The following is a 23847-nucleotide window of genomic DNA, read 5'->3' as shown; positions in this document are numbered from 1 at the left end:
CTTTTCATTTGAGGCAGTCGCACAGTGTTCCGCATCAAGATATTGACTATCGTTTGTGAATCCACCGATGAATCAATCGTTCTAGATATTTATTACTGTAGAATACTATTAAAGTAACCCTTCTACAGCGGGCAACGAGGAATTCGCGTTATACATATCTTGTAAAATTTAGCGGAAAGAAAACTAGATTTTCAAAATTTCAAATTTTTAAAACTTTTTTTATTTTGTTTTTGTTTCTCTTTTTATACATGTGTCTTTTAAATCGAATTCTTGGGACGCATCTGTGCAACAAACAGCCCGCAATTTCGTACCGAAAAATCAAAAATCCATCCGCGTTTGGAGGCTTGAAGAAATTGAATAAAAATTATGATTAGGTCACGAGCATTCAACCAAAAATTCTGCAGACATCAAGAATGTTAAATAAAAACATTTTGTGGATATTAGTCCTGGCAAGGCGGTGGCTGCGTCAATTTTGACCCGCAACGTTTGAATCACTCATTTAATTTCTCAACTTTCGCCAATTAAATATGTTTTAAAATTGCTGAATAAAGCTCCGAATTGTTATAAATATCGTCAATAGTACAGTTGTAAAAATGGTCCGTCGTCCGATGGTCGAACTTCGTATTTGAAAAACTACGGGACGAAGGAATTTTGTCAAGAATGAATTGTTGCAACCGTTCTCGGCCACGATATTTCGCCGAGGTGAATTAATACGATCGGGAACAGATATTGTTGAAAAATCAAGTGGCTCGTTGGCGAATTACAGTAAGTGCTCTATATTGTTCGCCGGACTATTGTGTTACGCACACTTGAAACATCGAAATCCCCAGTGCGGTTACGGACAGTATTATTGCGATGGCGGTCCTCGTGAAATTATTCTGACGATCTAACCTGAATATGACCGGCGAACCGATGATGTGGCAATGTGATGTTTATTGTAGTTGCGAACTAAACGATTGGGCCAGAAAGATTATGCTATGTAAATTCTATCATTAACGTCCCGTTCTTAAAACATCCTTTAACCAGTTACAGTAAATTCTCTCTAGAATGCCAAATTTCGGCTTGCTGTGAATTTCCCTGTGCTAGTCCTACGCTTATGTAATTTATTGCTACGTGATATAGCCTCCGAATTGCCTTCGAATGGTGGCACATGGCCTTCGAATTGCCTTTGAATCGTGCCATGTGGCATCCGAATCGTGACAAAAAATTGAAAATAAAAAAGTTAACTCTAGCATTACTATGTATTCATATTAATGTACACCAACATGCTGGCCGCTGCCATTTTTTGCCAACTGTCCCCGTTATCATGTATTCAATCCTATATAGCGTTTATTTTTTAAAATAATTATGCACTCTAATTTAATTTCTATCGACGTGGATGCTATAGCATTCAATATATACAACTATTAAAATGTGATATTCTGAGCACTCGGACAAAATCTGACTAATCAAACTTTCGATATCACAATTAGTTTAAGAATAAATCACCTGCCTATTGTTGCAACTCGTTCAAACTTTTACCGTCCGCGATCGTGTTAACAACTAATAATCATTGCTATTAGAATCGCTAGAAAAACACGAGCATTCTCGACGCAGAATGTTTCGTGAAAGAACAAGCGAGAAAGATATTTCCGCCAATTACTCCAGATTCGACGGTTCGCGAAGTATTCGCTTTACTCCGCGCCGATATAAAATTCAAATGTACGAGAATATGAAAACCGGCACGTGTGGCATTATTAATTTTTGGTGGCGAAAGGCTAAGGGGGCGAAGGGGGTGGGTCGCACATAGGAGACGAAACAATGGTCGCGGAAGGCGGTCCGCTTTAATCCGCTTTTTGTTCGATCGAAATTAAATGAAGAGGTGCATTGTTCGAAGGTGGACGCAATCGACAGGTTCGAGTGGGAAATTTTTAATTCACACCGCCGGATTTACGGGCCAGTAATTCCCGGACAATTTCTACCGGCTTGAGTGCTCGCAACACACCCGACCATCGTATACCATTTTTTCTTCTCGCTTTCGCCCTCTCTTTCCCGCTCCCGCGCTTCATATTTTTTTTTCTTCCATTCTTGTTCCACGCTCAGCTATGCGGCGAGATTGTACGAAATGGGGCTAGAGAAATCGGATTTTCTGGCGATCGGGCCGCTCGGGCAGAAAATGACGTAGAAAACTGTGCCGGCGACCTCGGTCGACCTGTTACGCCGAAACTGAAAGCGCGCCGCCCGATTCCGATTTATCTGCGCCATTCCTCTCCGCGGGAAAGTGGAATAAACTTAATCAGAATCACGTTCTATATTGACCCTTGCCGTCGAAATCCTCGCCACGGCGTTCTTTATTTATTTTAGAAGAAAAAACAGTATCATTTAACCTTGGGAACGGTTTTGAATCTTTGTATTCCGGGCATGTAAAACTTGCTCTACAGGATGAACAACAGTTACCCGCCGAATTACCCTCAAAACGGTCGACAAAACGATAAATGAAACGGTTGTGTTTCCCCCTTGATATCGAGTGACTTTTGTATTTAACGTTTTTCCCAAAAATGTGTCGCTTCCGAGGTATTTAGATTGACAATTTTCGTATGAATACCCTGTACAGTTGCAGTGTGAAATGTGCGAACCTAAATATTTGCAACAACGACAACGTCTCTTTTCGATTGACCTACATGAAAGAGTTCAATTTAGCTGTTCGATTATGCCTAGGATATTCCACGTGCTAAAGGCCAATCGTGCTTCCTTATCGAGGCGTTTTGGAACTCAAACAGAAAGAGACGTGGAGGCTACGTGGCGTGAGAACGAGCAGACCGAACCGATTTAATAATTAATATGTTTACACGGTGGAAAGTGAGAGGTCGCGGGAGAAAGGGCGCAGTGGCAATTATGAAGCGGCCGCGCCCTCCGCGGCTTCCTGACAGTTAATTATTCAGAAATTGGCGACGTGCCACGTCACACGTCTCCCGACAACGGCGGCGTGGCGCATCAAGTAGTCGCGTGTCTCGGCGAACTGAAATGGCCGAAGTTCGTCGACGGAATGCCGAAAAAGGAATTTCCGCGAAAATCCGTCGGATGAAATCGAAGCGGTGCGCGAACTTTCCCTATTAATTACTTAACCCTGCCGCTCGCGGCAATTAATTAAATCCCCGGGACGAAAGTTTCGGAACACCTGTTACGTGTTTAGAATTATTTCTTCGTGTCTCTGCTCGGGTAATGAAATTCTTCGCATGACTGATCGCCGAACGGTTCGACGTCGACTAATAACGATGCGGAAAAGTTGCCGAATGCGTCCTGGACAGACGAATCTCGCGCGTGCCCCGTCTATTAATTCGTCGTTCTTAGAGAAAAACTTATTATCTGGTCGCCTGAAATACTCCTTAGAGTAAACTGATAAAACCTCCTTCCACAACAACAAATACTTAATAAACTATATATATACGTTTCGCGAACGTTGCTTCTCAATCAGCAATAGAACGCAACAAATCGTTAATTAATCACTGACCGCCGCTAATTTGAAATGAATTCGATATTGAATGCTGGAGCGTTGTTTATGGATTTTCTATTGTAATAATTTTTTAGGCGAAAAAGAAGATATAGCAACGAGATTAAAGAAACTTAATATATCGTTAATATTTCCGTAAAATTTGATATTTTAATAAATACACGTTTCGTTAAATTAAAAATAAATATTATAGTGAAGCATGTATATCACATTGTTTATATTGATACAACAAATAAAGAGCATGATAGAAATAAAAGAAATTAAGAAAATTAAATTGAGTTAAAATTAATATTTTCGTTGACACGCGTTTATAGTAAAACAATCTCACGCAGGAAATAAATTGTAAATCTTAGTAATTATTTCTTGAGCTGCACAGCTATAATGATTGATGTAGAATAATTAGACTCTTACAGTGGATATCGATTATAATTCGAAGCACCGTGTAATCACATTAAACCTGTTTCGTCGAGGGAGTTTCAATCCTGCCGATTAAATGCACGCGAACGTAAACGCGCGTAATCAGATTTTCAGAAAACCTGCTAAAACGTTACTTCGAATCATATTCGGCTGATACGTAAATATTGCCGGTTCGGGTACACAGTTGCCATTATTACGACGCCGTTAATGCGCTGCAGCGTTGTTGTCAGCTTTTAATGAAACTTCTAACGATTTTGCATCATTGAAGTATTTAGGAAAATCAGTGAAATATTTTCAAGGTAGGACATTCTCGTTGCTGTCGCATCTGCAGTCGCGTAGCACAGTATATAATTTGAAATGAATTCGATATTGAATGCTGAAGCGTTGTTTATGGCTGGTGAAATTATCATCGACGTGATTGCACGTAATAAAGATCTTGGGATGCACGATATTTCGTTTGCATGGTCACAAAAGCGCGCTTACTCGGGGAGACTGTCAATATCGCTAATTTGTTCAAAAGTGGACAAACCTTAATTAACACGTTCCGTGCCGAGCTTTTTTTACTCGAATCTTCACACTTTGATATTTTACTAAAACTTGATGTATTACGTGCAATTATTAATTCTCGTACACGTAACAACGTAACAAAAACTTATCAACGACCATTCTTGCGGTGGAAATTGATTCTTCGGTTCTAAATTTCTTGTAAACAATTTGTTCAGTTCACTAAGTAAACATGCAAGCGTGTACCATCGATGGTACACGTGGCACGGAACGTGTTAACTGGTAATGTAAAATAATTAGACTGCGAATTTGCACGCAAACTAAAAATTTTATTAAGTGAATTGTAAGGAGTATAAAGCCAATAAAACTGTATTTCTTCTTTTGATCATTTTAGCAAATTGAAGATAATTGGACAGTGCGCTTAAATTTTTCCGATGTTTCTTCAATTTTGTATTGGACTTCTTTATTTTTATCATCGATACAGAAAGCTTACAGCCCATTCATAAGCATCTGTAACGATCATCAACGTTTTGTAGGAAAAATCTGCGAATATTTCTCATTTATCAATAACAGAGCAGCGCGAGCCGGCCGTTGCGAAAGATAAAATGCTGAGCGTATCAATAGGCAATTTGAAATATTTTTCTACCAGCGGGTGTTCGAATGTTTTGACGATGTGCAATCAACAAACATAGACTTGAAAAATTAAAACGTCGGACTACCTGGACGCAATTCCTAAAACAACAACGTCGTTTTGGCGTTTATTTACAAGGAAAAAAATGAAATCAATAAAAAATAAACAAATGTAAATAACGCCTAACAAATTTTGCGTTTTGTGGTTGTGGAAATTTTTATGTTTTCAGTTAAATAAACGCAAAGAAATACTAAAAATCGCGCGATACTGTCACGGTGAACGCGACAACGACCTCGCGCGTCACGCTATTGTAAACGCCCTGATGCTAAAAAATTAAACTCGTGCCGTTGGCTGGTTATTCATGTTTTTGTGATAATTACAATGTTCTTTTCATTCCGTCAAGAATATTTTTTGCTTCACGGGTTACACAAAATAATTGACGCACCCTTTGATGTACCAAGTAAAATCGGTCTCTCTGAAATTCAAAAGCCTTAACGTATTCCCTGATAACAATGATATACAAAAATTGTATTTACCGTTTTCCACGTGCATTCTCTCCATCGGCTTGTATGAAAAATATATTTTCTACCTTTTATTGCGTGGATTTTTTGCGATAGCGTCAATTTAACAAACAGGGGACACATTAAGTTGGAAAAATTGGGGAGGAGGCGAAGAGTCAACTCATTTTTAATTATACTCCACAGTATAATTAATAGATTCTCTACAGAATGCATCATCGACTTTTTGCTCTAACAATGCAAAATTCTGTGCTAGCCCCGTAAACATTGTCCGAAATTCCTGGGCTAAACGGAGCAACGCACGCGGGCCAAAGCAGTAGATGTCCCCTAATTCGTGAGGATTATTAAAAATCTATCCCCGTGATCCTCGAAATGAAGGATCGCCTACGTCGGTAGGCAACGGCGGAACTTTACTCGTAAAATAAATCAAGCCATCCCATCGTGGTAATTCAACGCAGCCGCCCCTGCCTCGCTCGGTAACATCGGATATTTTCTTAATAGTAAAACTTCCGTGGCAATCGACTACTGTTCGTACCCATGAACTCTCTGATAAATCAGTACACCTCCGTCCACCTCCGTCGCGCCGTTTCGACGGACGTCCTTTTATTCGATTTTGGGACGTTCCGCGTTTCTCTTGCTCCGCTCGTCTTTTTTCTCCTCCCCGCTCGATTCGCGAGCACTCCGTGTTCAACGACCGTAATCCGTGTCCGGATATTTTTAAACTTTCACGGGAATTCTTCATAACCCGCGGAACACTCCAATCATCTTCCATTCTCAGTGAAGTCGCCCGAACTCGCGATATGACGTTAATTGACAGACTTGTCTAAATATTGAAGAAGAGAAACCGAAAAAATCCGAACGAATGTAGCGGGCTTTATATTAACAACAGTCGGTTTTCGAATTTTTATTGAAAAATCGAAGTAAAATGAAACCGGTGACGGGATATCTGTACTTGTTTTAATTACGAAATTGTATGGAATTACGAAAACGTACGTTTCTAGAATCTGTACAAAAAGAGAAAAATCATGAGGTTTTGTTTCATTTAACAGATTTATTCTGCGTTTGGGGATTGGTATATCGAATCAAGTTTTAGTACAATACGCTTTGATAGTTGATCATTGTTTATTATTTGATATCAATTACGTTATCTAAAACCAGTTTGCAAAGGCAGCTGGATCCGAATAAACTAGCTTTTAAAAACCGACGGATGTTACTACACTTTCGTTTATTACGTAGCCCGAAAATATGTAAAGCATTTTCCAGTAATATACCACTACCACAACTGAAAGCTCTGCTTGCCCGTGTCTGTTACAGTCACTGCACCAGCGACTATATTGCCGTGTACTCGGGTCCAGCAACGACGGGTCGCCTTCTGAAGATGCTTTGCGGTAGAGAGAAAACATTGTTGATGTACACCGGGCAAAAGCTCTTGGTCGAGTTCAGGTAACAATTTTACATTATGCTCGAACTACATGGACCCTCTCGTCTGCTTCTAAATTGAGATTGGTTTATGCGAGTAGGGGACATACGATCGTTAAGTTCAAGTATCAAATGTCGTTCTAATTTGTACAGAGAAAGTGGTGGACTTGGAAATATTTCAAGTTTATATGTATATAATATATAATATATAATATATAATATATAATATATAATATATAGTATATAATATATAATATATAATATATAATATATAATATATAATATATAATATATAATATATAATATATAATATATAATATATAATATATAATATTTATATAAATAATATTTCAACTTTACCAGCTTAGATTTATTATAATTGGAAGTAAATTTGGTATTAGTTGAAGTATTCTGTTAAAAAAGTGTTGTAAAATATTGATTATTTTTGCTCATTTCAGAAGCGAATTGTTATATTGTAACGTTGCGTAATATAGCGGTCAATTAACTTGTTTCAAAGACAAAACCGTACCGTCGAAAATCTAAAGAAGGCGGAGGACCCGCTTTAATAAAAACATTCTTCCTTTACAGGAGCGGTCCTGAAGTACCGCTCTTTGATTACAACGGCTTCGTAGCGAACCTCAATTTCATAGGAAACACGACGGAAGCCCCACCAATGACGACAACTACAGAAAACGTCAATAAAAGCCGTAAGTACCGACAAAAAGAACACATTTGTCGACCAGTAATTACATTTTTCTTTCCCGTCTCGATTTATCCTTTGGTGAAGCGTGTAACTATTATTTAAAGTTATAATTGAAAGCTTTATAATGTACAACTTTATTTTACCCTGTAAAATATAATGTGGCTTTTTTCAATCATTTTCTTTACAGTCCATAGTTTCAAATTAAATGTAATATTGATTTATGAGATCCCGCACATCTAAGTAAGTTAATATAATTTAAACAATATTTTAATAATTTGAACAATATATTAGGTCATTAAGTATGAAATTCATAAATTTTATAGCAACATTCTACAGTAAAGTATGCATTTCATACTTAATGACCTAATATACTAATCCACAAAATTAAAAGAATACTTTCATCTAGGTCTTTTATCGTTTTTTATTCTACTTTATGAAGCAATACATTTTATTTTGATACTTGATGCACTACTATCTTTTAGTATGTTCTCTAATGATTTCATTTTAAAATAAATCATAAAGATCACGATGATTGAAGTAGTAATTTAAGGAATTATAGGAAATATTTTTTTGGTAACCAAAACAGAAGGTAATGACGCGAAATTTTCGACAGAATTTTATACAGCGAACGTCTAAAACTAGATACAACATGAAACCATTTGTAGTGAAAGCTAGAAGCTAAAAAATATTGCACAGAGCTGCTGTTAGCATTCATCAAAAATTGGCAGTTTGCTTTTAGCGCAGATGGCGCGTGTAGATCAGAAATTATGAAATACTGTGCATCGAATCTTGCACTAGGTTGATCCAAGATATCAAGCCATCAATGATTTTTCCAAATCACTCATCTTTACAAAGGCTTAACACTTTGACGGCCACGCCAAAAAACCTAAAAAATTTCATAAAATTAAAATATTCTATCAAATTAAATTAAACTTGCGAAGCAAAGTTATATGACATTAATTACATTTTCAACATACTCGCATCTTGCGAATCTTAATAAAATTAAGAAATCATAATAACGGATTAGCGTAAAGATTAAATTTTAAATAATCCTGTCAGGGGTGACAGGGGTCACATATGGGTGACGCGGCTCAGCTAGTGCTAATAGTGTAATTATGGTATACTTTTTTAATAGTACAATTATATACTTCATTAATTATAATAGGATAAATGTAGTTAATAATATAATTACAACACATTTTTTAAAAAGACTACGCTGAATCGATTTTTGTAATTCAAACTTTCGCGAAGTCGTGACACCGGCTGCCGAAGCTTTTAGCAACAAAAATTGAGCAATTAACACCCATTATAAGCAAACCACAAGAATACATTTCTCTCGGTTTACGTCACTGTTCCGGCTCTCGCGATTTCTATCGCAGCTCGAATGTAAGCTTACGCAAAAACGACAGATACCTTTGGGAGAACCTAATGTTTTTCCGATCGTTCCCGACAGGGCGGGGACGATTAATTATCGCTAGCGATAATTAATTCCGATCCGCAGACCCATGTATCCTAGTCTCAATCAGAGCGCGACATATTCGGCAACCGGATCGGACTTGTTTCAATAAAGCCCCACTCTGAAGGGCCCGCGAACCCGTGTGTTTTTAGTGGACGTAGTGAAGTCGATCGGTTACAACGTACATCACAGCAACCGGGACCTCCACGACCAGCGGAAGGACCAGGGGTCCCCGTCGAACAGCTGCGACCTGGAGGTCAACGGCGAAGAGGATCGAACCGGTCGCTACGACACCAGAGGGAAGCCCAAGTACCCGACGTGCCGGCTCGTGCTGCACGGACGTGCTTACGACACCGGGCACGTTTCGTTGACCAGTTACAATCTCAGGTAATGCCTACCACCTTCTACCTTACGACCTTGCCACGCACGCTCCACACTTAGGTCCCGTTTCTTTTCGCCCCTTCGTCGCGCGCATGACACGTCGGCTTTCATCCGCGGCCAGCATGATTCAACCCGCGACCATTTATCGAGGGTAACTGTGCATTTTCGCAGGACCATTTTCGCAACTGTACTATTGACGATGTTTATAGCGATTCTAAGCTTTAGTCAGCAATTTTTCGAAACATATTTTTGAAGATATTTCTTGCGGACTCGTTAGCATTTTTATTGTTCCTAATGTAACAGCATTGTTCAAAATTGACCCAATCACCGCCTTATCAGGGTTAAGGTGCCTCTTATTTCCGTCTTTTTATTTTGTACCCCTCTAAATTGTAACAATCCGTGCCGTATTTGCGTCACAGTTTAAAGATGCTAATGATTCCGTGTCATCTTCGAACATAATTGTGTTTCGTTATTTTAGAAATATTGTTAGACGTTCTTGACTGAAAGCCGTGGATGAATAATTATGAGCTTTATGTGTTAGTACTAAAATTATGCTCGTGTTGAGAAATATGTTAATACCTTTTCAAACGGAATAACTTTTTTAAAATTGGTCGAAATTGCTTGAATTCTCTGGAGATGTTAGTTCGGCTAGTTTCCTAGAAAATGAGTATACAAACATTTTTTTAGATTCCAATTGATTAGAATATCAGATTGAGAATATCATGACAATATCATATTTAGTATTATTCTTATTATTGTTATTATTATTACTGTTGCTATTACTGTCACTATTACTCGTATTATTACTGATAAATCTAGTAACACTTGATTGGACAATTTGTGTATGGATCAGATGCTTTGCTACGTATTGGCTCAAATGAAAAAGTAGAAGAAAGTAATTGTTTTATTTTATTTCGTTTCTCCAACCAGTTACAATTTCTCAAACGGTATTTAACGCTTTGTCAACTAAACTAGTCTTTGTGACGTTGCAAAATATTTTCAAGTCGTCTGTTCTAATTTGAAAAAAGTTATTATATTTTTAAAAGTGTCCGAATTCATATCTGTCTCACGCACGACCGTCTGTTTAGAGACACGCGTCCGCATAGGATTGGTGTTAAGGAAATTGTTTCGTTCCTGGGAACTTAAACTTTCCACGCTCATAGTGTCCCTAGAGCGAGCGTTCGTTTATCCGCGGCCACAAGGGGAAACCGGCTGAAATTTCCATCAACAAAGTACTCCGTGTTTGCCGTGGAGTACGATCCACCGATTTCCCTTTCCGTTTCACCAATATCTCCTACGTGGCCGTCGCCGGAAAGGCGAGAAACAGCGATCGCTTAACATGCTTGTGAGGGAGCCCGAGGTACAGTTTTAAGGCGATTGCAGTGAACCGTAAGGGTGGAGTTAAAAGCCACCGGAAATGCAGTCACGTAGCGGCCCGTGTGCCATTGGTCCGTGGCTGGAATTGCATTTCAATTGTTTACCTTTTTCGTGGAGTTGCTTTTGAGGGTCCTCGATACTCTGGTTTCCGTGGACTCTTCCGTCCAGCTCGACTCCAGCCGATGTTGCCGGATTCCGCTAAATCAAATTCGAACTTCCGGCCGGCCCGAGTCGCTCTTAGCCCGGACCCCGTCCGATTTAATTACTCGACCGACAACCAGAGGAAAAACTCGTCCGGTCCAGTGCCAGCTATCGATGAAGTTAATAATCTGCACCGTGTCGGGACTGTAATATCCGCAGCCGAAGGAACGGACGCGGAATGCAATTTACATACACTAAGGGATGCCATGTAAATGAGATGTCTCGTCTATTTGAATATCCTTCAGAGTTTAGGGAGCTTCTCCTTCTCCTTCTTCTTCTTCTTCTTCTTCTTCTTCTTCTTCGTCCGTAAGTTCCAACGAAACGAACGTGCCGAATCGCGTGGCGAGGAATGTTCGGTTCAGCAATGAGAAATATGCTTTTACTTAATGAGTAACTGGAATGTTACAAACTTCCGGGCGAAATACTTAAACCGGCTCGTTCTCGTCCCTAGCATCTATTATAGAAAATGGAACTCCCGGCGCAAGGCAGAAAAGTTGGAGCGAACAATTAGCCTCCTAAAGCGTCTGTTATTCTATCGCATGAACAGTTTTACAAGGGTCCTTTCACCCGTCCATTCGATTCATCGAAGTAACTGCTATATCGATCTTCGGAACAGTATGACGATGCCCGATCAAAATTACTTAATGTGGAACTCACTGCACCCGACAAACCGAAATTACCGCCACTTAAGCCGCAAAGTTTCTCTAACTCGTATTCAAATTAACCACTCAAGCCTTGTCTACCAACTCCGGTTTGCCAAGGATAATTATCTCGAACGCCAGTTTTGTGGTGCAACGCTAATCATCGGACACATTCTGTTAGAATCATCTCTGCTGTTTGTAGAATGCAGTCAATTAGTTTGGAAATGGAAATTTTCGTATTGGAAACTGCTTGCACTTTGTACGAATCTTATTTGCTCGTTGTCTTTTCATTTCTTCTAGACTAGACAAGTGTCGTTTTACTGCAAAAACTCTAATTGACAAATGTCCCTATAGAGACATTTCGCAACTTGTTCAGAAGCATTTGAAAAAGTTGACCCACATCCCGAGACCTTACGAACTATGAAAAATACAAACTCGCGACAGCAATGAATTTTATAAAGAACTTACAAATATTCGCAAACGGGATGAAGAAGATACGGAGGAAAGTTAGAAGCTGACGCATACAAGTTCGAGAACGGCAAAAGTTTCGAATTTAAAGTAGTGCCACATATTTTTCGGAAACTTCCTGCGTTTCTCCGGCAACTTCCGGATAGATGCTTACTTCTTTAAAACGTAAACTGCTTAAACCGTCGCGGTATCTAAGTATTCAGCAGGTAGTCGGGGATGAAAGGAATGTCTCTGGAGACGTTAAAACCGATTTAGAGGGATCGAGGCTCAGAGGATCTAACTCGGACCTAACCCAAACTCTTAACGTACGGCCGCAGTTGCGTTATCGTATTCCTGTGACATCCTGCTGGCCGAAACTTGTTTTGACACGTTCGCTAGCCGAGCCTTTGCCGTAAACTGCAACCACGCGTCGCTGCGAAGCAGCAAAATTGTTAGTTTAAATATCCGCTTGTAATCAAACACTGTTGATTTCAAGTGTGAATCGAAATGGGATAAAATAATTTGGAGAAGCATTCTAGGGCTAAAATAATGGTCTGATCAGACTAAAAGTACTGATGAAGTACTTGAAGAAGAAAAGTACTGATCAGACTAAAAAATACTGATCGGACTACGGATCTTTATACAAAATAAGAATTGTCTGCATCTGTTGCAAAAACAGGTGTAACATAAAAGTTTCATTCCTTCTTTAATCACTTTAATAGATCGGTAGGCCGATCGGCATTATCAAGTGCTTTTTAGTTTTCTACCGTATCAAATTACAGATGGCCATTTTTCTTATAAATGCATAAAATCCGCGGTCATCATAAATTTGCGCATCGAATGTTATTAGACTGCAAATCTTTGTGCAAAAGTTTTCTATCTCGATTGCAAGAAACTAGAGTGTCGAATAAAGATTTATTCGTTACAGTATTTTAAAATTCTTCTACTGTTTTTATTATTTCGCGCGTTCGACCTACTCAGTTTTTAATAAACACATCAAAACCGTAGTCTGCACGCAATGCACTCGATGTAGACTCGATCACGGTGTATCTGTTTAAACTTCAGCGAGGCGAATGTTATTTGCATTGCCCGAACGCTTTCCCCATCATTAGGAAGTTAATGTCTAGCGATGCAAATTACAGATTATCCATATTCGGCTAATGCAATTCGAGGGGAATTCCATTATGAAACTCGTGAATTGGTCGATCCCACGAATCGGATGTCATTAATATTAGTTTCGGCAACTCAAGGATCGGTTGTGCCGAGTCCCATGAGTGGGCCGTCAAGACGGCTCCCTCAGACAGAGAATTCACTGTGTTGGATTCCTCGGTTCTCGGGGCATTTATATCAAATTCCCTAGATCCAGATCACTTGCGTCTATCTCGAAAACTTATTCACATCATGTGTCTGGTCGCAAGAAATTTAGGACAGTTGTTAGAACGGTGCCACCCTTGTCCAGAGTCCTACGCTCTATGGAACGCTATCTCATTTGATACTTTGCACCATAAATGAACGTCTCGTTGCGTTACGGAACCCGTTTGATGTCAGGAGCATTTATATACCTTCTGACGTAATTAATTTCAATATCCTACATTCTCCGTGTTCTACTTCTTCCTTTTTGACTAAAACAGACATGAAAGAAATACAAATGTTGAAGCTGTAGACAAAACAGAAGATGTCATCACGATTTATTGTTTTAAAGTCGTGTATTAACCTCTAGAAGTTTGGTTTCTTTTCGGGCATGATTAACCAAGCGATCGAATCTAACTAATCGAGTAAGACATATTAAATTTTTTTAATCAAATACAAACGAAATAATAGAATAAGGTTTTGCAGCCGTATTCATAAAAAACCTGTATTCTTTAAGAAAAGAATAGAAATTCGCGCTAAAATACACCCTCAAGAAATTTATCTAATTATTTGTCAAACTATTTATTATTGAACAAAATGCTTCGAGCAGAACTTTGCCTACAAAATAAGCCCGACAAGAGGGAACACGTCCAAACGTAACACGCCAATTTCAAGGAAATTTTAGTACGACGTTCAGTATAAAGCTTTTATGAATATGGTAGTACGTTGAAAAATATTTAACGCTCAAATATTTGGCATTGAGAAATAATCAAAATAAAAGTATGAACAAATTTAATATATCTTATTCAATGACAAACGACAGACACAACTGGTCACCCCGCGGTAACCGGCTCCCCGTAGATCAGAGATTCAACAAGATGAAGAATTACGTTCAATCCCTTAAGACGCGTGTTCCAATTTCCACCGTCTGGCGCGGCGTGGAACGGCACGCACCGCCGCGCCCCGGAAAGAATCTTGTTTTCCATTGGTAGGTATCAATCAACATAACTCATCGGAATGCGGGAGCAGGATCCTCCTAGCTCCTCCGTCCTCTCGGAAGTAATAGATACGGAGTAGCACTAAATCACACGGGAATGTGGCTGGCTCGTATTCCCGGGATTTTCAATTATCATGCACAATGGCTGAAACGCGCGGACCATGCATTCGTGGCTTTGCAGATATGTTCTCTCGTAAGAGATGGAACACACGGTGAGTGGGTTAGGTCGGTAGCTTCTTCGTCCTATGCGAGCCGGAGCCGAGCCGTAGCCAAGGAGAGAACGTAACCCCGTGGGTCCGCCGCGCGGCAGATATATAACCCGGAATAAACTAGGAGAAGACACGCACACCGCCTCTTACATCGTGGCTGCGAGAAGGAGACAACCGGAGGCGTAAGACGGAGCGCTGGGTTTATTGAAGGCGGCATCAATTTTGAATGAAATATTGCAAATTCAAGCGTCGCTGAACCGGAAGATCGTCCTGGATCCAGGGACTGTCGGGTTTTGCCCCTTGCGGCTAAGTGCTCATTCCGGATCCATTTGTTTTCTTCGTGACTTCTGTACCGCGGGAACCGGAAACAACATTTTGACTACAAACTTCGAATCTTTCGACCTTGGTTATGCAAGTTCCTATTTATTAACACGTTCCGTACCACGTGTACCATCCATGGTACACGCTTGCATGTTTACTTAGTGAACTGAACAAATTGTTTACAAGAAATTTAGAACCGAAGAATCAATTTCCACCGCAAGAATGGGCGTTGATAAGTTTTTGTTACGTTGTTATGTGTACGAGAATTAATAATTGCACGTAATACATCAAGTTTTAGTAAAATATCAAAGTGTGAAGATTCGAGTAAAAAAAGCTCGGCACGGAACGTGTTAAGCGGTTAGGATAGTGGAGCCGGTTACTGTGGGCTAGCCAATTACTGTATCTTTTATTTACAGGTATAATTAACTTTATATTTATCATATAAGACATATTAGTTTTTCTATTTATTTTTATTAACACGTTCCGTGCCGAGCTTTTTTTACTCGAATCTTCACACTTTGATATTTTACTAAAACTTGATGTATTACGTGCAATTATTAATTCTCGTACACATAACAACGTAACAAAAACTTATCAACGCCCATTCTTGCGGTGGAAATTGATTCTTCGGTTCTAAATTTCTTGTAAACAATTTGTTCAGTTCACTAAGTAAACATGCAAGCGTGTACCATCGATGGTACACGTGGCACGGAACGTGTTAAAATTTAATTAATTATTTATTTGTTAACTCCTGGAGGTGTGCTAACAGGGCACAGTAATTGGCTTCTCTTCTATACGAGACGACCCACCAATTGTGACGGTAGAAAACAATGTTTTCGTGCTGGGATCATTTCATTCAGGATTTTTTAGGCCACTGATGCGTTTCTTGATTACACGATGCGATTTTTATCGCATCACCGGTTCTTCAGTTTCGCTATCGTGACAAATGTGTAAATGTTATTCGGTGCACTCGAAAAACTTAGATTTTAAATAAATGAAATACGTTCATGTAATATATTCTACAGTAGACTTTAAACATGTAGAAGCGCCTTTATTGATTCTTGCAAATGGTTTTGTTTTTATCATGCATGTTGGTATTTTAATACTTTTTAACAATAGTGCATGTGTATTTGTAGAAAATAACATTGTTATGATTGGAGCTATAAAATAAAACCAAATCAACATGGTAGAATTTATAGTAGAATTTTTCGCTCATATTCTTGAAAATATTTGAGAAAATATGAAGCATTAAAGATTGATCACTAGACAGCAATAAAAGTATTAACAAAATTTGAAGATATGTATGTATTATTCTCAATTCACTGAAATTTAGTAAAGAAAGAAATTTCTATTTGACTCATGTTTGGCAATTGATGAAGATAATTTTTATTTTGCATAAAGATCCGCAGTCTGCCGATTACTAGACTAAAAAATACAATTTCTTGATAATCGCGAACTTTGAATAATTCGATAGCGGGATAATGGCGTAGGCGAATGTTCCGCGAGTCGCGGAAAATTCTATTGTAAAGTGCAGATTAACAAAAGCAGATAATATTTCTTCAGACCTTGTAATGTAAATTGCCGCTCGGAATGTAAAATATAGTGGCGAGGTAAAAATTTGAAAGTATAATATGCATTTTGTTCGTCGATAATCTGTTACCTTTTAACTTTGACGTTCAATTATTTATTCGACTAAAACTACGTGTCCGGCAAACCAATTTTTAACACCGTTCCCTCTCGCCCATCCAGCTTGCATTATTTATCTCGATCGATACACCGCTAACACCAGCTCCGTTTTTTGCTTTGCACCCAATATTTGCGGATGAACTTTTACAAGAGTCCCTGCTAAATAATTCACTTCCTTTCGCAAAATTGGGGCTTGTCTTCTAGTACGTTAGCAACGTGTCACAGTTTTACAATATTTGTTACTATACTGGTAAATTGCATAATTGTCGAAGCATTTGTCTTGAATTTTAGAAAGATTTGTCATTTCAGAAAGCGACCAATTTTTTTATTTTTTTTTATTTTGCGCAGATATATAACTAAATCACAATTACGTTATAATAAACATTATTAAACAACATATCGTGAGCATTAAAAGCAGTTATTAAAAATCCAATCGAGCCATTTAAAATGAGTATCGACCTGCCGCTAAGGCAACATTAACTGGCCCCGCAATGGGATACATTAATACATTTTGCATTCACTTTTATAATTCATATTGCAATAAAATATAATAAGGAAGGATCAAAGTATATATTTTAGTATTTTTTATTAAATAATAGCTCAAATGAAAATTATAGTTTAAAATTGACAGTTCGTTAATCACTGTTTCCACTGTTTTCTCCAATATCTGTTCATTTTAATTGTACTTAACCCCTTAACGCGCAGAAACGTATTAACACGGGCGTGCAAAACCGGCCAAAATGTGCAGACCCATATATATACGGTCGGCGTTGCAACTTATGTTATGTTACCTATATTAATTGAAAAACAGTACGATGGGTACAAAATTCGATCTGCAATGCGATTCAATATTCACTATAATTATTTATCCACTATTTTTATTGAATTTTTAGTAATTTTTGCATTTTTTTTACATATTTATTGAAATTAAGGTCCAAATATGTATTTTCTTAGATAAAAAAAATTGATTTTTTTTGGTCGGTTTTTTTTTTTTAAATTGTGCATTAAGGGGTTAAATTGACAAAGAAGATACTTTGACGCGTCTTCCAGAAATGGAAAAGCAAAATAATTCGTTCGGGTTTGAAGAGTTGCTGAAATGGTACTCGATATTAGGACTTGTCAATTTCTACTTCATTAAATAAATTGCTTCGCTTTCGTGGAACTTCGAAAGTGGTCGGGTCGGTGTATGATATTATAACGTATGACTATTCCGAGTGCTTCATTGATCTTCCAGGTCGCAGTCGTGCCAATCGTCGATTGAAATATACGACGGCCACCACGAAGAAGGGATACTTGGCACCGCGAAATCTCTCGAGAGAATCTGCAGTCCTGCGCAGAGGCTTCCTGGGGAATTCGTGCAACAAGATACGTAAGTGGATTCTCCAGTTATTAGACGAGAGATGCCGGCGCGGTCTACTATCCACGGCTTATTACTCGGATACTGAAGCAAGAAGTCCTCGAGATTCCGCTCGATTTATGAAGCGCAATGCAAACCGCCTCTGTTATCCGCGATCTGCCGGCATAGCTCGCCGAACTTCCGAAATTAATGCTGGGTAACCCGTCTGCCGCCGATCGGCGCCAGATCCGTCGAACATTCTCAAAGAAACATGCTGCCGGGGATCGGCAACTTGGGAAATCTGTTTTGTGTCTCGCGTCGGAGCGCCAAGGGCCTCGTACGAAAGCCTAATTTGTTGCGCCTCTTGTTAGAGAGGACCGCGTGTGTGTACGAGACCGAACGCCGTGGGGACCATAGTCTCTTCGAAATCGCCAAGTCCCAAGCACTCGGACGACTCGGTCTCCCGTTGTTCCGAGTACGACGCCAAGATGTCGGCCGAATGACCTTGAGAGGCTAATCAACCCTCAGGTTGACACAGACGTCTCGAGGACGATAAAACTTGCAGTCGTTTAACCACGGTTCGTCGAGTATTGCTTTCATTTCGACGAACGAGGCAATGTTGCCATTGTACGATCACTTATCCTTTAATAATGCTTAATAACAATTAGTAAATGCAGGTAAATTTACTTTGAAACATTGCAACTTCATGAGTTTACAGAGAATCGCATGAATTTTTAAATAACTATATTAACTTATATCAATGAGTTGTTTAAAGTTGCGTTGCACCGTTTAAGGGTTAGAGCATTTTTTCTCCTGGGGGGGGGGGGGGTGGTGCTCTAGAATTACCTAATTCTTTGTCAAACTATTTATTAATCAACAAAATGTTTCAATGAAATTTTAGTTGAGTACGAACGTTTTGGTATAAATATACTTCGTTGGAAACAGCCCTCAAAATCGAGAGTGAAAACCGTATTTTTTTAGACATCTCGAGAACTAGAGGATGCGGAACAATGAATTTAACAATAAAGTTTCTCGCATCAGACAATTTCAGAAAAAGTTGTTTCTTTAAACAATATTTCAAAGACAAAACATTTTGTGCACGCTAAATTTCGAAGCAGAATATTATAGAACATAAATTACAAAGTGTCCGCGGTAGTAAAATTAGTTCGTGTTTGTGCACATTTGTTTAAATTCAACTCGTAGCATTAGTAATTTATTTCAGTTAAACAAACGTTAATATCTTTACTTGCGCGGTTGGAAACCCCAGGCTATTTGATGTGACGGTTTCCACAGCGAATAGTGAAAACGTGCTAATTTTCGTGAATAAAAGCAAACCGTGCAGCTTTTCGCGACAGATTACTGAAACGTACTGGTTTGCATAGTAAAAAACTGCAACGTACTAATAATCTGCGTCGCTATATGAATGAAAATATACTACTTCTCCCGACCATAATTGAAGCATGCTCCTCTATCTGCACGAAAAGTATAAAGTGCTAGTCTTCGTGAAACAAGCAAACGTCTCTGGTTTTCTTCACGAACTGAACAAACGATTCCAAAGCAAAATTGAACTTATTAACTATTGATCCGTACCCAACTCGTGAATACATTTTCGATGATATCAACAACTTTAAAATTTTCGTTGCAAATGTCAATGATTTAGTCGTACATTAGAAAATGACTAGAATAAATAGCAAACTGTAATCACATTAGGAAGATAATAATAATAGTAATGCAATTTTCTCTTCGGTTTATTAAAATCATTAAAAGAAGAAATACATTTTTATTTCATTTCCGTGTTTTACAATCGAGTTAAAAAGTTTTTATTTCGCGCGAAGATCCGCGATCTAGTGACTACACATCAATCAAAATGACTACGTAGCAAATATCTGAACATGACCAATAACGTATCGGTTGCAAAAATCAGAATATGAATCACTAGACGACGGGCCTGTATGCAAAACAAAAATGTCCGGCCTCAACTGCAAAAAAACAGATCAGGCAAAAAAATTGATTCATTTTTATTTCGCCATAAAATCTGTTGTCTGCTGAACCGTATATTTATTAAACGTCTGTACGAACATTTCGGAAACGAAGATCAAGCGACAGCATCATGCAGAAGAACAAATTCGAAATGACGACTTTGACAACATATCTCAAGATCATCGAAATCGATGCCGAAAGTCCTGTATCAGGTAATTACGAAATGTTATTTTCTCCGAGCCATAAAAGAGACCCAAGTTTCAAACCGGATAATAAAAAAGACAATAGACAGATTATGGTCTTTTCACGATTCGACAAGAAGCCACAACCCCGCTTCCCCGTTTTATCGATTGACCACTGACGCGACGATTCACCGGGGATAAGCAGACGCTTATAAACAGGCGGGGAGAGAACCTGATTGTAGGGAGGGAACACGGCACTAAGAAAACAACGCGACGCTATAAATTCAGTTCACCGTTTTCGACAAACTCCATTGAGCTCATTCACCGAGGTTCCGTGGAACCGCGTCGGGCGAAACGAGACTTCCGTTCCCGGCCATTTCCTCTGCTCCGGTTCGATCTAATAAAACGTGTTGCGCCGAGAAAAAGGCGGACGAGGGGGGCGGAGCTGCCGGCAAAAACCGACCGGTCTTCCTCGGACTGGAAAACGCGGGATTTTATCTCGTGGGAGCGGAACGGGGGTCGAGGGTCAGGGGGTATAGACGGCGCGTAATCAGGAAACAGTCTCGATCTATTCGTCGTCGTTGCATCTACTCGAGGACGAGACGACTCGGAATACGTCGGTCTCGTTTCTTTTCGAATCCAGCATGCAAGACCGCTGCACGCTACATCGACATACAGGGTGAGTCACGATTGTCGGCATTTTCACCACCGTTTTTCATCGAGATCGAACACATTGTCCTACAAAAAAAATTAGACGTTGGAAAAATGATTTTTAACCCTCTATGATCTGATATTTTTATAGGGGTGTACAATGTTGATATAATTGAACAGTTGGAAGCAGAAACTGTGTAAGTGAAAAAAATTAATTCATTAATATTGAGAATGAAGAATGAATTAAAAGTTCTATATGCTGTTCGAGTAAATGGTTCTTACCCGCTCTGCTATTCACGGAGAAAACAATGGGGATATACCTGTATAATATATAGTATATATTATATTTAGTATATTATATATATATTATATAGTATATATATAATATAATATAATATAATTATTATATATATATTATATAGTATGTATATATTAACCCGTTGACATATCGTTACTGCGATTAGAAATTTTTCGATTGCAATAATCTCTTAGAAGGGAAAGAAAATTGATGCTTATTGTGTGCCTAAATTTACTCGAATGCTTAAATATTGATGACAAGAGATTGTAATTCTATTCCAATTACTGATTACTTCTAATTATTACTTAATTACTTCTAATTTCAATACAATTAGAAGTTATTCGGAATGTAAATAATTTTACCTAACACTCTTTTAATTAAGGTGGTACAGCAATATCGAAGCTGGAAAAATTGATTCATTAATACCTTAATTATTGCTGTTGAAAGCCTCATTGTTTGTGAGAAGTTTAAATAAAATACTTGCAGAATTACGGAACTTATACAACGTACCAACGTACCTGTGATATGTTTTCCGGAAGAAGATTTATTACCGGTGATGTAGGAATAAAGTAGACCGTTATTGTGACTTCAAGTATCTTCTTTCGGAAAACAAACCATAAGTCACGAGCTACGGAAACTATCATTTTGAACTTTAAAGTCGTTTATCTCGAAGCTACAATTTCAAGAACGGTTCTCGTTGTGACTCTCTCGAACATGAGAGAGTTAAATCTTTCTTATTTCTCCTTAAACTTCCGCCAATTTTATTATAACGTATGTTTTGTAAAATCATTCTCTGCGAAGCAATCTTTATAATTCCAGCAAGTTTAACGTTAGCCAATCTCGTGATAAGACCCATCGCGATTGTAAGGCTCACCCTGTATATCCGAGGTCGCATTTAGTAGATACAGTTTCGAATGGAAAGATGTCAGAAAACGTCACGGATTCGTGGTTGCACGCGCGTGCAAAGCCGGTCTCCTGCGAGACCGTTTTCCATATTGAAACGCCTGCTTTATAGGCACGGTTCTCCCAACGACATCGTAAACATTTAATGCGGATCGATTTGTTCATACGTGTAATAACGCCGGAGCGAGACGCGGCTCAGGAATATCGCGTCGCTATCTCGAACGGATTCGCGTCTTTGAAGGACGATCCGAGTCTGTGAAAGTATAACTGAAGCACGACGCTCTTTATTATTGTGCTTTTCTAATGACTTCGTGACGCAGTGCGTCACTGCTTACAAAGGTCGTATATAAAAGAGCCTCCGCTATATAAACAAATCGTCAACGAAAGTGCAAACCGCTTGACATAACATCCAGCGAACAATGTAGAATTTAACCCTTTGCACTCGAAGCCGAATTATGAATATGAGATTTAATATTGTGGCCCGTGAAGCAGTTTCGCTTTCAACAGATCTTTAAATATAAACAAATTTGAATAATGAAATTATTTTGAGACGCGACATAACAATTTTTAATGGCGCCTCGGAGTCATCACTCGAGTGCGAAGGGTTAATAATATAGAATTTAATATCACTTTCTACTAAAAATAACCCTTGTTGATGGAACCTGAAACAACAATTTATAATACTGTAAATATAATAAATATAATTATAATACTGTAAAAAGTAGTAAAAGTAAAATACTGTTATAATATTGTAAAAATACAGTATTACAGACTGTAAAAATAATTCAGTAAATAATACCAAAACTGCAAAGTGAAACAAGGTACAGTGATTGATTGTTTAACCCTCCTGCATACTACACATTTTAACGATGAAAACGAATTTGTAAATCTAATCAAAGGATAGTGCCACCGGTACATTATAATCTGTATGGCCGGCATGGCAGTCAACAAACTCTAAACCGCTTTCAAGTGCTAATAGCGAATTTTATTCTAGAAGCTTTTAGAATAATGCGATTAAATCCAATGTACGCCATTTTAATAGACGATATCCTGCCATTTTATGGACGACAGCATTATTCGAACGTCGTAAAATTGATATGGCTTTGAGATACCAAGTTTAGTTAATATTCTAAAAACACGTCTAAAAACATAAAACATTGGAAATGGAAATTTTGTTTTAAACGAACGTTTAACTTGAAAAAGTACAAATACTCTTGTAATTTTTATATGTTCAGTACTTTTTTTTTTTTAATTGTAATACATTATACTTGCAATTTAAAAAAAAAATCGTGCCGTTTTGTTCCTTGCACTTGCATGCACTCACAATTATAATTATTAAGTCATACGTCATTTTATAAGAATCAGGAAAATGTTTGTCAGTTAGAAAATTGTTCAGTGTAAAAACGGAACAAAAATGCTATTACTTTTCGTTAAATCCAAAGAAGATGAGAAAAATAAAAAAAGGTGTTCCGCCCAATTGCAATTTTTGCTAAATATTTTTTTACATACATATTCTTTTATATTGTCCGTTAGAAGGACTAGTTTAGTCCTTCTAACGTCTCAAGAAAATTCGACGTATGTTTGGTCCACAATTAAAAAAGTCATTCCCCTTTCAAAAGTCGTCCACGTATATTTGTCGACCCGCGGTCTAACAATTACTTGAATTTCAAATCTAACTGTGCCAGTACTTTCGTTCGCCGCCGTATGCCAGAACGAAGAAGATCTGAAAGCTGAAAGTAGAAATCGAAT

At 38.3% G+C, this 23847-nt stretch overlaps 1 protein-coding gene across 4 annotated transcripts in view; it reads left to right on the top strand.

The window, feature by feature from the left end:
• Positions 1-23847, top strand: part of LOC117229670 (uncharacterized) — a 447677-nt gene that overhangs the window by 382740 nt on the left and 41090 nt on the right. For all 4 annotated transcript variants that reach the window (XM_033486300.2, XM_076520036.1, XM_033486299.2 and 1 more), the window contains 4 exons: positions 6875-7003; positions 7568-7686; positions 9291-9525; positions 17983-18117. In XM_033486300.2, the coding sequence (XP_033342191.1) occupies positions 6875-7003; positions 7568-7686; positions 9291-9525; positions 17983-18117 (618 nt within the window). The remainder of the gene's footprint in view (positions 1-6874; positions 7004-7567; positions 7687-9290; positions 9526-17982; positions 18118-23847) is intronic.

This window comes from Megalopta genalis, chromosome 3 (genome assembly GCF_051020955.1).
Source record: "Megalopta genalis isolate 19385.01 chromosome 3, iyMegGena1_principal, whole genome shotgun sequence".
NCBI classification, from domain to species: domain Eukaryota; kingdom Metazoa; phylum Arthropoda; class Insecta; order Hymenoptera; family Halictidae; genus Megalopta; species Megalopta genalis.
Note: the sequence above shows the minus strand (reverse complement) of the source record. Positions and strands in the feature narration are given on the sequence as shown.